Source organism: Girardinichthys multiradiatus, chromosome 6 (assembly GCF_021462225.1).
Source record: "Girardinichthys multiradiatus isolate DD_20200921_A chromosome 6, DD_fGirMul_XY1, whole genome shotgun sequence".
Lineage (NCBI taxonomy): Eukaryota > Metazoa > Chordata > Actinopteri > Cyprinodontiformes > Goodeidae > Girardinichthys > Girardinichthys multiradiatus.
This window is the reverse complement of record NC_061799.1, coordinates 26,674,829-26,691,019: the sequence shown is the minus strand read 5'-3', so window position 1 is coordinate 26,691,019 and position 16,191 is coordinate 26,674,829. Positions and strand designations below refer to the sequence as shown.

The window sequence follows — 16,191 nt, the reverse complement described above, 5'->3', positions numbered from 1 at the left end:
ATCCCAGGTTGGAACCTGCGTGGATACATTTGGTAGAGGTAGTAGTTTTGAGTCTTACAGAAATTGAAGGAATTACAAGATTATGATCTTTTTTTTGGATCAAAGCATATGTCCCTAACCCTTTTCTGACTTTTACTAAACTCAGATGCAGTGCATCAAAGTAAGTGCTGCTGGTTGATGCGTATATAGACTGAAATTTAGCGGGGATTCTTAGTTTTGATGCATTTAACGGATATGAAAAAATTTTGATTTGTAGGTGTTTGGGATGTTTACCATTCAGTGCATCTTTATTTCCGTGTAAACATGTGGTACCAATCCAGGCCTATTTCCACATAAGACAAACTTTGTCCTTTGTTGTGTTTTTTTTTCGTCATGTTCTGGATAAACCGGGCTCTGCATCTCGCTCAGCTTTGCTTGGCATTCGTATCTTCGTATGACACCTCCAGGTGAGCCTTGAAGACTGAACATTTATAGATACATCACGCGCTAAGCCTGTGCTCCACGCTCTGAAGCATGTTTGGCAACAGAAATAGAGTCTGAAGCAAAGGAAGTCAGGGGATTTGGAGCAGCCTTAATTGTTCTGCTTGCTGGATTATGGCAGGAGACTGTTTTAGTGGACCGCATAGGTGTACATGACAGGGAGTTTTGGAGTGTTTTGCTCTGAGTGTATTTCTGTCTCCACATATATCTTCCTGTCTGCACCCGTGTGTCTGTATTGCAAGCTCCTTTGCCATCTCCTTCTCCTGAATCAGACTTGTCTCGTTGTGACTGTGCTACGCCTGCTGCTTCACAGTGTTCGGTTTCTTTGGGCCTCATAAATTACCCCACACAGACACAAGATATGTCAGACAGAGCTTTTCTCGTCCATGCCTCTTTTAGGGAACAAATGTCAATAAAGCTGTCGGCCCACGGATATTTTTTTCACTAGTTTATTTATTTTTTTATTTTGAAGGAATAATGGCATGTTCCTTAGTGTCAAATTCTGGAGTGCACATGAGTTATCTTGTTACTCCTCACGATCCATGCTCCCATCATGTAACCCTGAATCAAGCAGAAACAGCACGAGTGCCTATAAACAGCCTGATGTAAAATTCATGTCTTGTGGGATTTGTTTCTCTGTCATTAATTATCAGCTCGAGCTCCAGGTAAAGAGGCAACTGAAGCTCAGTATTCTTCCTCTAGGACGACCTTGTTATTGAGGAAAGCTAGACATGGATTTATGTAGAGCCGCGCGCACATAAAATACATGGGATTCCACTGTCACACACTCATCTCCGCTAAGCTGTCCAACTGCAGGGACAGCTTTAAATGGATTTGTGAAGTTATGTTCCTTCTAAAAGGTTATAAGTAGTTAATATCTTACCTGCGGTAGATAAGACTCCTGATGTCTTCATTTAGTATAACGCCAGATTAGTTGGTTCAAGGTGGTTAAAGCTAACGGATAGGGTTGAGGTCCCTGCTACACTACTCTGAATATTTTTGCTAAATTGATATTTTTTTACATCTACACTGTGAGATTCCAGTCGAAAACGCTGTAGGACCTAGGTTTAAGCATTTGGTTGTTATGTTGTCATAAACTATATAAAAGTTAAAAACAGACATCTACAGGGGTTGGACAATGAAACCGAAACACTTGTCATTTTAGTGTGGGAGGTTTCATGGCTAAATTGGACCAGCCTGGTAGCCAGTCTTCATTGATTGCACATTGCACCAGTAAGAGCAGAGTGTGAAGGTTCAATTAGCAGGGTAAGAGCACAGTTTTGCTCAAAATATTGAAATGCACACAACATTATGGGTGACATACCAGAGTTCAAAAGAGGACAAATTGTTGGTGCACGTCTTGCTGGCGCATCTGTGACCAAGACAGCAAGTCTTTGTGATGTATCAAGAGCCACGGTATCCAGGGTAATGTCTGCATACCACCAAGAAGGACGAACCACATCCAACAGGATTAACTGTGGATGCAAGAGGAAGCTGTCTGAAAGGGATGCTAACCCGGTTTGTATCCAAAAAACATAAAACCACGGCTGCCCAAATCACGGCAGAATTAAATGTGCACCTCAACTCTCCTGTTTCCACCAGAACTGTCCGTCGGGAGCTCCACAGGGTCAATATACATGGCCAGGCTGCTATAGCCAAACCTTTGGTCACTCATGCCAATGCCAAACGTCAGTTTCAATGGTGCAAGGAGCACAAATCTTGGGCTGTGGACAATGTGAAACATGTATTGTTCTCTGATGAGTCCACCTTTACTGTTTTCCCCACATCCGGGAGAGTTACGGTGTGGAGAAGCCCCAAAGAAGCGTACCACCCAGACTGTTGCAGGCCCAGAGTGAAGCATGGGGGTGGATCAGTGATGGTTTGGGCTGCCATATCATGGCATTCCCTTGGCCCAATACTTGTGCTAGATGGGCGTGTCACTGCCAAGGACTACCGAACCATTCTTGAGGACCATGTGCATCCAATGGTTCAAACATTGTATCCTGAAGGAGGTGCTGTGTATCAGGATGACAATGCACCAATACACACAACAAGACTGGTGAAAGATTGGCTTGATAAACATGAAAGTGAAGTTGAACATCTCCCATGGCCTGCACAGTCACCAGATCTAAATATTATTGAGCCACTTTGGGGTGTTTTGGAGGAGCGAGTCAGGAAATGTTTTCCTCCACCAGTATCACGTAGTGACCTGGCCACTATCCTGCAAGAAGAATGGCTTAAAATCCCTCTGACCACTGTGCAGGACTTGTATATGTCATTCCCAAGACAAATTGATGCTGTATTGGCCGCAAAAGGAGGTCTTACACCATACTAATAAATTATTGTGGTCTAAAACCAGGTGTTTCAGTTTCATTGTCCAACCCCTGTATATATACAGTATATAGATAGATAGATAGATAGATAGATAGATAGATAGATAGATAGATAGATAGATAGATAGATAGATAGATAGATAGATAGATAGATAGATAGATAGATAGATAGATAGATAGATAGATAGATAGATAGATAGATAGATAGATAGATAGATAGATAGATAGATAGATAGATAGATAAATAGATACTGTATATATATATATATATATATATATATATATATATATATATATATACAGTACACACCAAAAGTTTGGACACACCTCTTCATTCAAAGAGTTGTCTTTATTTTCATGACTATGAATATTGTAGCTTCACACTGAAGGCATCAAAACTATGAATTAACACATGTGGAATTACATACTGGGTGTTTTGGAGGAGCGAGTCAGGAAATGTTTTCCTCCACCAGTATCACGTAGTGACCTGGCCACTATCCTGCAAGAAGAATGGCTTAAAATCCCTCTGACCACTGTGCAGGACTTGTATATGTCATTCCCAAGACGAATTGACGCTGTATTGGCCGCAAAAGGAGGCTCTACACCATACTAATAAATTATTGTGGTCTAAAACCAGGTGTTTCAGTTTCATTGTCCAACCCCTGTATATCCCGAGTGCAGCTTAAAGCACTTAAGATTATCTCTTATTTCTCTCTGTTGCATCTCCTGTTTTTTGCACTGTTTACTATTCCTAGAGGTTGTCAACCTCTGTTTACATTTGAGGTTTAATGGAAACAGAGGCAGGACAAACCAAGACAAACAAAAATATCCTTCACGCTCACTGAGATTTCTAGAACAGGCAGACAGGCCTCTATGTCAGAATTATTTGAAGTTTGAATATTCAGTCCACACATATATACCCAAAACTTGTTTAATAGTCTCCACTCGGTTTTACAAAACACTGAGGTTTTGTGATTAAGGGCCTAAGTGGATCTTAGTTGAAAGCAGATTTCCTTCTTCTTAAAACAACTTCACTCTTACAAATGTTACTGCGGTTGAGGCAAATGGTGTTGTTTGCATTGAATGGTTATTTACACAGAAGTCAGTGATTATTTACATGGCAATTGGATGTTGGAGGTTCTGCGTCACCAATGACCTTCCTGTGGAAAACGCTTACTAGGAACTATTTCCTGTTAGAGGGACTACATAATAGAAAAATAAGGCAGAGTAAAGATCATTAGCATGGTGTTCACATAATAATTTCGTTTTTTCACTGCTTTACTTTTCTATAATGCAGTTCCTCTGGTTTCTTTGATCGGAAATGCTTTTAGAGACACACAGATGGGAATTTTGTGGCCAACGGCTGATCTCTGGTTTTTGTCAAGCGTTGATCTGCCGATACCAATTTTAGTTGATTCCGATTTTTTCTTAAAAAGATAAAAGTACAACACTGATGATAGCCTAGCCTTACCGCTGTTAGTGGTCATTAATTAATTATTTATATTAGGACAAGGCACAGTCATGTCTTGTGTGAGACAGTAGTCACTGTTTTTAAACCAAAAAGAAAACAAATACGGAGGTGATATTTGAAATCTTTTAGCATAGCTTATTTTGGTGACAACACAGTTAATGCAGGTAGATTTATTAAAACAGCAGCACAGAATGGAGCACCCAAACACGAAATTATGTTCAAGAATATGTTCAAAATAGGCCTGTTTGAGAAGAAAAACATAAGTCTAATATTTAGTTTTATCCTAATTGTCCTTGTAGTAGTGGGAAAAAACCTCCCCTCATTGCAAACACAAAAATGGTTTGACCCGACTCTGAGTTCATTAAGCCGTTCTAGTAAACTATAAAATGTTTAGTGCGCTACAGACAGAGAAAAGAAAATAGGCAACCCGCCCATTTGCTCTGGGTCAAGCAGCTTCTTCATCACTTTGATATAAAGAAACACTACCTGAGAAGCACGCCGCAGGTATAACCTACCTTCGGTTCGCTCTCTAATCAACGTCTCTTACTGAGTACAGCTGGACCTCTCATCGCACTAACAAACTTAGCAGTTTCTGTCAAAGAAACGTGTATTTACTGGTGAGAGTTAAAATACAAATAGCTATCGTTTGGAGGCAGGTAAAAGTTAAAGACTGCTCTGCTTCGTGACTTGCTCTATATTTATGTCGCTACTGGATGCATACTCACCGCTGCCCCTGCACACAGGATTTGTGGCTGGAGGCAAATTAAAAGAATATACTGCCCTAGGTTCCTCAACTGTTAAAGGAAGGTTCAGCCTATGAACCTATTTCGAGCTTAAATCTAACTGTCACACAAGCAAAAGCCTAAAATACAGGTCCTTCTCAAAATATTAGCATATTGTGATAAAGTTCATTATTTTCCATAATGTCATGATGAAAATTTAACATTCATATATTTTAGATTCATTGCACACTAACTGAAATATTTCAGGTCTTTTATTGTCTTAATACGGATGATTTTGGCATACAGCTCATGAAAACCCAAAATTCCTATCTCACAAAATTAGCATATTTCATCCGACCAATAAAAGAAAAGTGTTTTTAATACAAAAAACGTCAACCTTCAAATAATCATGTACAGTTATGCACTCAATACTTGGTCGGGAATCCTTTGGCAGAAATGACTGCTTCAATGCGGCGTGGCATGGAGGCAATCAGCCTGTGGCACTGCTGAGGTCTTATGGAGGCCCAGGATGCTTCGATAGCGGCCTTTAGCTCATCCAGAGTGTTGGGTCTTGAGTCTCTCAACGTTCTCTTCACAATATCCCACAGATTCTCTATGGGGTTCAGGTCAGGAGAGTTGGCAGGCCAATCGAGCACAGTGATACCATGGTCAGTAAACCATTTACCAGTGGTTTTGGCACTGTGAGCAGGTGCCAGGTCGTGCTGAAAAATGAAATCTTCATCTCCATAAAGCTTTTCAGCAGATGGAAGCATGAAATGCTCCAAAATTTCCTGATAGCTAGCTGCATTGACCCAGCCCTTGATAAAACACAGTGGACCAACACCAGCAGCTGACACGGCACCACAGACCATCACTGACTGTGGGTACTTGACACTGGACTTCTGGCATTTTGGCATTTCCTTCTCCCCAGTCTTCCTCCAGACTCTGGCACCTTGATTTCCGAATGACATGCAGAATTTGCTTTCATCCGAAAAAAGTACTTTGGACCACTGAGCAACAGTCCAGTGCTGCTTCTCTGTAGCCCAGGTCAGGCGCTTCTGCCACTGTTTCTGGTTCAAAAGTGGCTTGACCTGGGGAATGCGGCACCTGTAGCCCATTTCCTGCACACGCCTGTGCACGGTGGCTCTGGATGTTTCGACTCCAGACTCAGTCCACTGCTTCCGCAGGTCCCCCAAGGTCTGGAATCGGCCCTTCTCCACAATCTTCCTCAGGGTCCGGTCACCTCTTCTCGTTGTGCAGCGTTTTCTGCCACACTTTTTCCTTCCCACAGACTTCCCACTGAGGTGCCTTGATACAGCACTCTGGGAACAGCCTATTCGTACAGAAATGTCTTTCTGTGTCTTACCCTCTTGCTTGAGGGTGTCAATAGTGGCCTTCTGGACAGCAGTCAGGTCGGCAGTCTTACCCATGATTGGGGTTTTGAGTGATGAACCAGGCTGGGAGTTTTAAAGGCCTCAGGAATCTTTTGCAGGTGTTTAGAGTTAACTCGTTGATTCAGATGATTAGGTTCATAGCTCGTTTAGAGACCCTTTTAATGATATGCTAATTTTGTGAGATAGGAATTTTGGGTTTTCATGAGCTGTATGCCAAAATCATCTGTATTAAGACAATAAAAGACCTGAAATATTTCAGTTAGTGTGCAATGAATCTAAAATATATGAATGTTAAATTTTCATCATGACATTATGGAAAATAATGAACTTTATCACAATATGCTAATATTTTGAGAAGGACCTGTACAACGATTTGAACCACCAAGCATATGGAAAGACAGAAGTGCATCAATTCAACAAATTTATACATGTAAAAATGTAATTTAAACTGTAAATGGATATGTCCGATGAAATAATTTGTCTATATCTTAAGTAAATAAAAAATAATTTTTTTATCCAAATTATTATTAATTATTTCATACTTTCTTATAGTTTTACTTTATGATCATGTGCTGCAGACATTTTTTTTTCTCCACCTTACAAATCAAAATCACTTAGCAGAACTAACAGTACTACAGATAATGTCGAAGAAGGATTTTGGGTTGGACCAAAGTGCAGACAAGAGCTTGGCAGCCGCATCATAGTTTATTCTCAAAAAGGTCAAAACGTAACAAAAACACTGCAGGTATGAATCAGAGACAAAATCCAAAACTTACAAAACACTGCAGGTACCTTGGCAAAACATAGCATAAGCGAAACATAAACAAAACCTAGTCATGGTAGGGAAAGGGGTAGTGACAAACACAAGGAACCAGCAGTGTTTTGTAAGTTTTGGATTTTGTCTCTGATTCATGCCTGCAGTGTTTTTGTTACGTTTTGACCTTTTTGAGAATAAACTATGATGCGGCTGCCAAGCTCTTGTCTGCCCTTTGGTCCGACCCAAAATCCTTCTTCGACATTAGGAACCAGCCAACGAACAGAGACACCAAACCAACTAATATACTGGGGAAAGACAAAGGCAGGTAATCAAGGGAACTGAGAACAGGTGCGACAAGGAGGCAGGGAAGCAGCAGGAACAGGTGAAACAAATAAAAAGACTGAGGAAGAGTGAAAGGACTAAATAAACGCAAACTAAGCAAGAGAATAAATCAGAGGAGGAAATAAAGAACTAGAATAACTATAAACTAAAGTAAACAGAGAAACTAGAGGGGAACATAGAAACAATAACCTAAGAAATAAACAAAGAGTCCATAAGGAGAATCTAAATTACAAAATAAACAAACCAAATGAAAACAATAACTAAAGCTGGAATACAATACATACTAGAAAATGATAGAGGGTGGAAAAGGAACTGATAAACATGAAGCCCAATCCAAAATGGAAACAACTAAACAAAAGTTAGTACAAAGCCACAAGCAAAGTCCAAAATGTCACTCCGTGACAGATAAGGTGACTGATCTGCAGCTGAGCTGCTGTGCAGGTTAACCAGTCACATGTTAGGATTTATTTGTTGATATTAATTAATTATTAATTAATATTAATCACATTCCTTCTAGTTACAGAATGCCATGGGTGGGGGACCATTCGAGATTATCATGTCCTGAGCCCAGGAAACGCTGCCAGCAGGCCTGCTCTTTTGCAGAACATTACTTCAAACATCCTGAACTCTCCCTTTCATATCAAACAAATAATATAGTGTCTTTTTAATGCCCACCATGGGAGTAGCAGTAAAGAGATTTTGGGTCATTTGATTATTTTTTTCATATGGGTTCAAAATAGATTCTTGCACATTATAATTTCCTATAAGCTGCATGTGTCTGTTTATTAGCATACAAGGAGGATTAGTGGTGTAAGTGATTCATCTTTAAAAGTGAAACTAATTAAAACAGCTTGATATGACTGCAAGCTGTCATTCCACTTTGCTTAATAGCAAGCATTAGACAGCTTACAATCTATTTATTCTTGTGTCTGTCTGGACAGGTAGGAACTTCTCTGGCTTTGCAATTTATGTAAAAAAATAAATCTCTGCGTGTGGGAAAGTTTGAGCTATAAAATCAAGGACAAACATAATAAGCACTCTTCTCGTCAGATGATTACACTTTAATATTTTTTGCCATCTTCCTCTCAAGAATGACTCAAGGGGGCTATAATGTGATGAAACTAATTCTGCTTCATCTCCCGCGTTTCGACTGATGATCTTGCGGGATGATATTCGTTCTCCCCTTTAGCTGTGTTTTAATTTACACAGTCTGCTTTGACACTGGTCACAGTCATTTTTCAAGTGTTCAATCTCAAACTCTCCTATTATATACGAGAGGTAATATTCACCATATGGTAACAGCATGCTCTTTGGTGTCAGATTTCCCATAAAGGGTGACTTCACTGCCTCTTGAGAGGAATGCAAGCTAATTGGTGCAGCCCTCTCTTGGATGAGTGCTATCATAGGACGCGAGGCTCTTACTGGAGGGAGTTGCTCTTTGCAATCAAAAGAAAATTGTAGAGCGCATGGTGCAGAGGCATCAGAATATGCCCGCAGATGAGCTGCCTTGAGAGCGCATTACTATGTGTAGTACAGAGATGTGCTGCAAAGCTCCCTGTCTTGATGTTACCCACAATTGATTTGAAGACTTAAGACTTGATGACTACAAGGATCCACAAAGATTTTCTTTGATTAAATAAAGTGAAATGATGGTAAGAAGAGAGAAGAGTGAATGAGGAAGTTGATGGAGCAAGTGTTAAAAAACAGATGTACGCTGATTGGAGTTTTTTTTTTAAACAATTCAGATTTTTGTAAAGATGTCCTGCTGATTTATTTATTTAGTTATGTGTTTACAACTTAAAGGGTGACACAGTTGAAAGACAGCACCTGGTTGCAGATTTTTCTGTATCCTTGGAAATCTTCAAATGATGGTGTTCAGGTTGTTTGCAAATAAAAATAAGAAAAAAAAAGCAATAAGCAAGAAAGATTGTAGCCCACAGTTTTTTGTGGTACACTTCAATGCATTAAACTGCACCAAATCAGAAGATTATCATTTTTATTGTCTGGACGAACTTAATTAATGCTCACATACTGTCTGACTATTAAAAAACCTCACATTTGCAATGTGTTATATTGTTAAATATTGGAACTCAATATAAATCACAGCTTGATGCTCAAAGCATAAAACTATTAAATCTTAATTTAAATATGTCCTGTGATGGCAAAGTAAACTGGACTTAAATTTGTCACCTGTCTGGGGCGCAGCACGTGGCGTAGGGATAGAGGTGCGACCCATACATGAAGGCCTCAGTACTCTATGCAGCCCTCTCAGGTCTGAGTCTTGACCCCAGAGACCTATTCTGATAGTCTTCCTCCTCTCTCTATCCCACATGTCTGCCAACTTGAAAAAATAACAAAAAATAAAGGCCACTAGTACCACAAGAAGAAAAAAATTGTCACTTGTCTATTTGGGAACAGGTTCTTTGAAGGACAACTTCTACTTGTTACTGAGAACAATAACTTCCAGCATTCATTTTCTTTTACTTGATATTTCTCTGACTTTTAAATGCTTAAAGCAATTAGCTGCTTAGATATATAGGAAGTTAGCACTCTTGCATTACTGGAACAAAAGGATTTTAATCCCAGACCGGACCTTTCTTCATAGAATTTGCATGTTCTCCTTTTCCATTGGTGGGTTTTCTCCGGGTACTTCGTCTTGTTCCACAGTTTAAAGACCTTTATGTTTTTCGGCAACTTAAATCAGATCAGATGCTCTAATTTGCCAAAAGATGATGTGAACATATTTTTGTCATAAGACATCTATGAGAACATTTTCTTTAGTGCAGAAATAGCAAAAATGACATAATGGCACTGTTTAAAGTTTTGAAGAAAACACTTTAATATGGATTATGGGTAAGAACTTAATGGCTAAAATACTTACCAGGGAAATAGTTTTGCTACAGTAATGGCTAAATAAACATTTCTATGACTGTCAATAATAGATGAAAAAAGGTGCTGCTAATGAACTGATTAGCGTATTAGCAAATGTGACCTCCTGTAAAGCAGGGGTCTGGTAGTTTGCTTTATTTACCAACGTTATCACATATCGCATGTTTTCCTCTAATGTCCTTTGTACAGGTGAAAGCAAAGTAAATATGTTTGGCCATATTGGACAGCACCACAATTGGTAAAAAAAAAAAAAAAAAAACTCAGCATGCCAACAGAAATATATAATTCCAACTTTAATGCATGATAGTGGAGGGGTGATGATTTGGACCTGATTTTTTAGCTGGGCACATTACACTCATCTGGGTTTCACAGTTTTATAGAGTGAACATTTGAAGCCATCTGTGTGACAACTAAGGCTTGACCAAATTTGGACCATCAACAGAACAATAATGCCAAACATATCTGTAAATCTACAACAGATTGTCTGAAATAAAAGAAGTAAGATGTTGCACTGGCTGAGCCAAAGTCCAGACCTGAAGCTACTAAATTGCTGTGTTGTGCATAAAGAATGTATGCAAACCACAATGAACTGAAGCCATGTTTTACAGGCGATTGGGCCAAAATTCCTCCACCGAGACGTGAGTCTGATAAAGTCATACAGAAAATGACTGCTTGAAGTTATTGCTGCCTAAGGTAGTTCTGCAAGCTGCTGAATCCTGGAGCATACTTAGCTTTTTCCATGACTGTATAAAGCTGTAAGAAGACTGGTGTGCATTTGGAGAAAAATTGTTGAGGAGATAAATAAAACATCACCTTTGAAGGTGCATTTTATTTGGAAAAGCAATTTGTGAAAGTTTTGTTATAAAACGTCCAGCATAAATAATACTTGGTTTACTGTAAACTTAGCTTTTTATTTTGCTTCAAATTCATTTGTTGTAATTATAAATAATCACAGTTTTTTTAATGCAGCAGTTTATGATGAATGAAGAATACAATCATTTTGTGGGTAAATATGCTGCAAAACACATCATTTTTAATCAAGTTTTATTTAACTTTTCAATTATAATAACATAAAATAAAATTTTATTGTGACTAGTTAAATTCCGCTTTAAGTCTCTGAACTGTATTTGGAGGCCAATGTTTTTTACCTAACGGATAATATATATAAAAAGAATTATCTAAAATTATTATTTATTGCCTCTAATAGCTAACATGGGCAAATGCTTTATCCTGGGGCATTTAAATACACAGGATGTATTTGCAACATGTTATGTTATGGCTAACTGGATCTTTAATGATATAAAAATATAAAAAGATTACTGTTAAAAATAATTAAAATGCAAACAATTTGCACGGTGTGATAATTTGCACCAATACAAGATGCTTCAGAGGGCTGAGTTGGAGAAATATGCGCTAGGTTTAAGGTAATTAGGTGATGCAAGCAAGCTGTTACAAACAGCTGCGTATCAGGGTTTATATCGGCCTGTGGAAAGCAGAAGTTTGCTCAGGTATGAAGAGGTTTAATATTCTGAAACCCAATTACACTTGCCCTTATATTGCATTATATGTGTCTATTGAATCAACAGTCAGCCTATGAATCTTCTCACTTTTCCTGACTCAATGAAAAAACTTTGCCTGCATTACATAATATGTCTGAAACTTTTTGTTCATTCTTATTTACGCCATTGTTAAACTGTAGCAGCTTGTGAGCTTCTATTGAGTTCAAAATAAAAAAAAAGGTTTTTGAAAAACAAGACTGCAATGAATTCAAAATATATAAATAAAAAACACCCTTTTTGTCGCGAATCTGAGGTGGATTTCACGGTTTTTAAGTTTTTTTGTATTATGTGATAAAGCAAACCGCACAGGGGTTAGCTGTTAAAGGTGCAGCCATATTGACCAGGCCAACCTGTGAATGTGTGGGTGACAGCCCCATGATCAGTGAATGAGTGCGAGGAAATTGGCCAGTGCCCAGGAGGAAAGGGAAAAAGGTCATCCTGTGAAATGTCATATTTGAGACACACTGTAGCATTTCCTTTTCTCATCATGGGCATCACCCACCACCCCATCATGCTTAGGTGGCCTGTTGGCCTCATCACAGATATCAGCTGTAATAAACTCAAATATTTTAGCTGAATGAAGAAGCGAAGATCCCCCTGACCTGCTGATTGGTGTGAAGCGAGAAATGTCGGCTCTGTCACTATTCTCCTCTGGGGAAATGGAGATAGGTGTCTGATGATAGAGTGTCAGATAGCATGATATTGCGTTTTCCCAAAAGCACCCAGGGAACATGATGAAGACTATAGTGGCTTCTCGCATGGGCAGACCTCATTGTGGGAAGCTCCTTTTATCTTAAAATACAATCAGCAGGTTGTGGGTAGAAATGTATGGCCTTTCAGGAGACAAGAAGCCTTGGATATCCACAGCGGCACACATACACACACAAACACTTACTGTGTTTTCTCTTTTATCCATATTGACTCTTCATACTGTATTAAATTTATTGATTTCCCATTCCTGCTCTCATTTCCTAGTTATCTCCAGGCCCTCCGTTGCAGATATCAATCTGTGAGCTGGCAGTGATTTTAAGCAGCGACACACCTGAGTAATAGAGCAGACACTGGTTGGGTTGCACACTCGGGTGTGTGCGCAGTCACACACGGCTTTGCTTGGTAGGCGTGGACCAAATACAGTGGAATTGCATTATTGCTGATGTATGGTTTTTGCTTGGGGCAGTGCAGTTCTCCTTCCGCGCTCCAGCTTTATCAAAGGGAAAGAGGCGAACAAGGCAGGGGGAAAAAAGGTAAAACGCAGACAGGCTTTGTCTTCATTGTTGACATTTAATCAGCCCAATACTGAGCCTGCTTGGAAGGAATCACTGCTGTGTGAAAGATTGCCTCGCCGCCATTGCTTGTCTTGCTTATTGGCTTACGTAAAATAGAAACGGTGAAAGATAGTGTCACATTGTCAGGTTTTTCCCAGTGTTGTTTTGTGAGGGAGAAAAGCAGAGTGGGAATATAAGTGAGACCTCCATTAACCTTTTTATTTTCAGCTAGCAGTATCTCTTCCCTTCACTGATATCAAGAAACCACATCTCTAACACTCACTGTTCTGTCACTCCAGCACCAACCACTGAGGACGCCTCCGTCTCATCTTCCGTACCCAAAACCACCCCGTTGTTCACAACCACCACCGTACCCACCCTGAGGGGGCAGGGCGATACCACTGGAGCGGGAGCTGATCCGAGAGAGGGAAGAATACTTTATGAGGATAACCATGGGTCCATCACGGCTGAGCCCACAGTGCCCGAGCTGCCCCCAATGCCCCGCCGTTTCTGCGAGGCAACCAGGAGGAGAGCCATTGACTGGCCCCAGACACACACCGGTACCACTGTGGAGAGACCGTGCCCCAAAGGAACCAGAGGTAAGTGCGTCTTTTCTACATTTACTTTGAATATTAATTTTTCGTAAAGTGCTTTGCACAATGTTTTCTTAAGTTTCAACCATTAACCTCTGGGATTTCATCAGGATTTTTATGATGCACCAACACATTTGTACATAATTGTGAAGGAAAATGTTTTCATGGTTTTCAACATTTCTTAATAAAAATCTGCAGCCCGTGTTCAGTTTTGCACAATAGCTCATTATTATTGTCTTTGGATAAAGAGCCTCTGAAATTTAAGTTTTGCCACAAAATCTAACCAGCTTGCTGTGTGTCAAACAAAAGCATCCCTGAATGGTGTGTTCAGGGTGAGGGTCAATGTTTTCTGTGTTTTTTTTCTTTTGACCAAAACGTTTATCTTCTTCCAATAATATATTCTTGTTGTGTCCTCTACATAGCTTGTGGGTAAACCATAAATTGGGCTCTTTATTGCAATTTTAACAATGGAGTTCTTCTTGTCTCTTTTTCTTGTTTGACTCCCAAATGCCAGTAAGGGTCCATATTTGTGGAATTTATGACGGTTATTTTTCTAGGTTTTCTGGGTTTTTGCAGCTCCTCCATAGCTACTATGGGTGTCATGGCTGCTTCCCTAATTAAGAACAGTAATATTAATCACAATAAGAATACATTTTATTAAAGGTATTGGCCTTGATGTTAGAGATACCCACTTTTCTTTTTTGGTAAATGTTTTTATAAACTAGATTCCTGTGTAAAAGTGTATAACTTTAATGATTTTGAAGAAGTGTGGCAGCTTTAACAAGATTAAAACCCTTTTCATTAAATCATTAAATTTTCATGCATAAAAGTAGGAATGTATAAGCTTACCATTTTACTGTTTCAGACTTAACTAGCATAAAGTCATCTGATTAAATCCTCAACAAATCTGTGATTTACATCAGCACTATACAAAGTTTTTAAACCCCTCAAATTCCTTTAACTATGATTAAGTTTACCATGTTCTTATTTGTTAACAATGGATGAAAAAAACCCTGGACATGTGCAAATTAGCATGAATGTCTGACATTGTTTCCCCTATGCTTTTAATTAGACAATTTGTCATGAGAAAGGAAGCATAGTTTCCATGAGCTGTAAGGGTACAAATTAATTAGTACTGTATGTTAAACCTACTCAGTCCTTTTGCATCTCTCTAAATTTGAATGACATCAAAAAGTTCATTTGTTTCAGTAATTTATTTCAGGGTTTGCTGTCATAAACGAGTTTGCTTTTGAGGGCCCGGATAGGTCAGGGGGTCCAGTCTGCAGTGTGAAAGCCAGAGCGGAGCAGACGAAAGCGATGCGGAAGCGCCTGCCCGCCTTGGAAGGGAGAGACTCCGTCAAGTCAGATGGCTTTTCCGGGCCCCGACAAACCTGTCGGCAAGCCTGATAGAAAAAAAAAATTTATTAACTCTATAACTATATACGGATTTTCAACACACAGTGCTCATTCATGTTTCTTTTGATAATTATGGGTTGTAGCTAATGCAAAAACAAAATTATGTTTATCTGAAAATTTTAATATTGCATAAAAACCAGTAACGAGTTTTTAATATTGAAATGTCTTTTACTGGAAACTGCGTGCATGTGCTGTAACAGTATGTTGGGATTTTTGGAACGTTCTGCAAGCATTAAATTCAACATGAGTGAATACTTGCAAAAAAACTATAAATTTATCAGTTTGGACATTAAATATCTTGTTTGTGTAATGTATTCAGTTGCATATAGGTTTCACAGGATTTGCAAATCATTGCATTCTGTTTTTATTTAAGTTTTAAGGATTGTAAAACCAAAAGACATTAAAAGATTTGTTGTTAATATATCAACCTTCCAGACCTCTCAGGTCTTCTGGTTCAAGTCTACTCTCCATCCCAGAACCAAACATAGAGAAGCAGCATTCAGTTCTTATCTTGATTTCTGAATGAAGTTCAAAATTGTCTTACCCCCTATATAAGTCAGCAGACTACCTCCCTGGTGAGTCAGGGGAGTAAAACCCCTATCACCTTATTGCTCCTTTCAACGGAGATGGCTAAACGGCGCCTTAATCCCACCATGAACTATTTTGTGACTCTTTTGAGTCTATTGACTGCCTGTTGGACACTGACATTGTCATAAAGGACTACATTTATAAATACATTTTTATTGGTCTTAATAATCTCAATATTAAAATTTTCATAGAAACTGCAATTTGTTTTATATTAGCTGTAAGCTAGATTAATTTAAATAATAGAAATGAATGCATGAAATATGTCACTCTGCGTATAGTTAATGTATATAAGTTTCACTTCTGATATTCTAATTCACTATGATGCACCTGCTCAACGGTGTCACAGCAGGAACATAAATTACTAAGCTTCCGCCAAAAACAC

At 39.0% G+C, this 16,191-nt stretch overlaps 1 protein-coding gene across 15 annotated transcripts in view; it reads left to right on the top strand.

The window, feature by feature from the left end:
• The window catches only part of LOC124869695 (adhesion G protein-coupled receptor L2-like), a 143,752-nt gene that overhangs the window by 75,751 nt on the left and 51,810 nt on the right, over positions 1–16,191 (top strand). For all 15 annotated transcript variants that reach the window (XM_047367722.1, XM_047367723.1, XM_047367724.1 and 12 more), the window contains one exon: positions 13,512–13,811. In XM_047367722.1, coding sequence (XP_047223678.1) covers positions 13,512–13,811 — 300 coding nt within the window. The remainder of the gene's footprint in view (positions 1–13,511; positions 13,812–16,191) is intronic.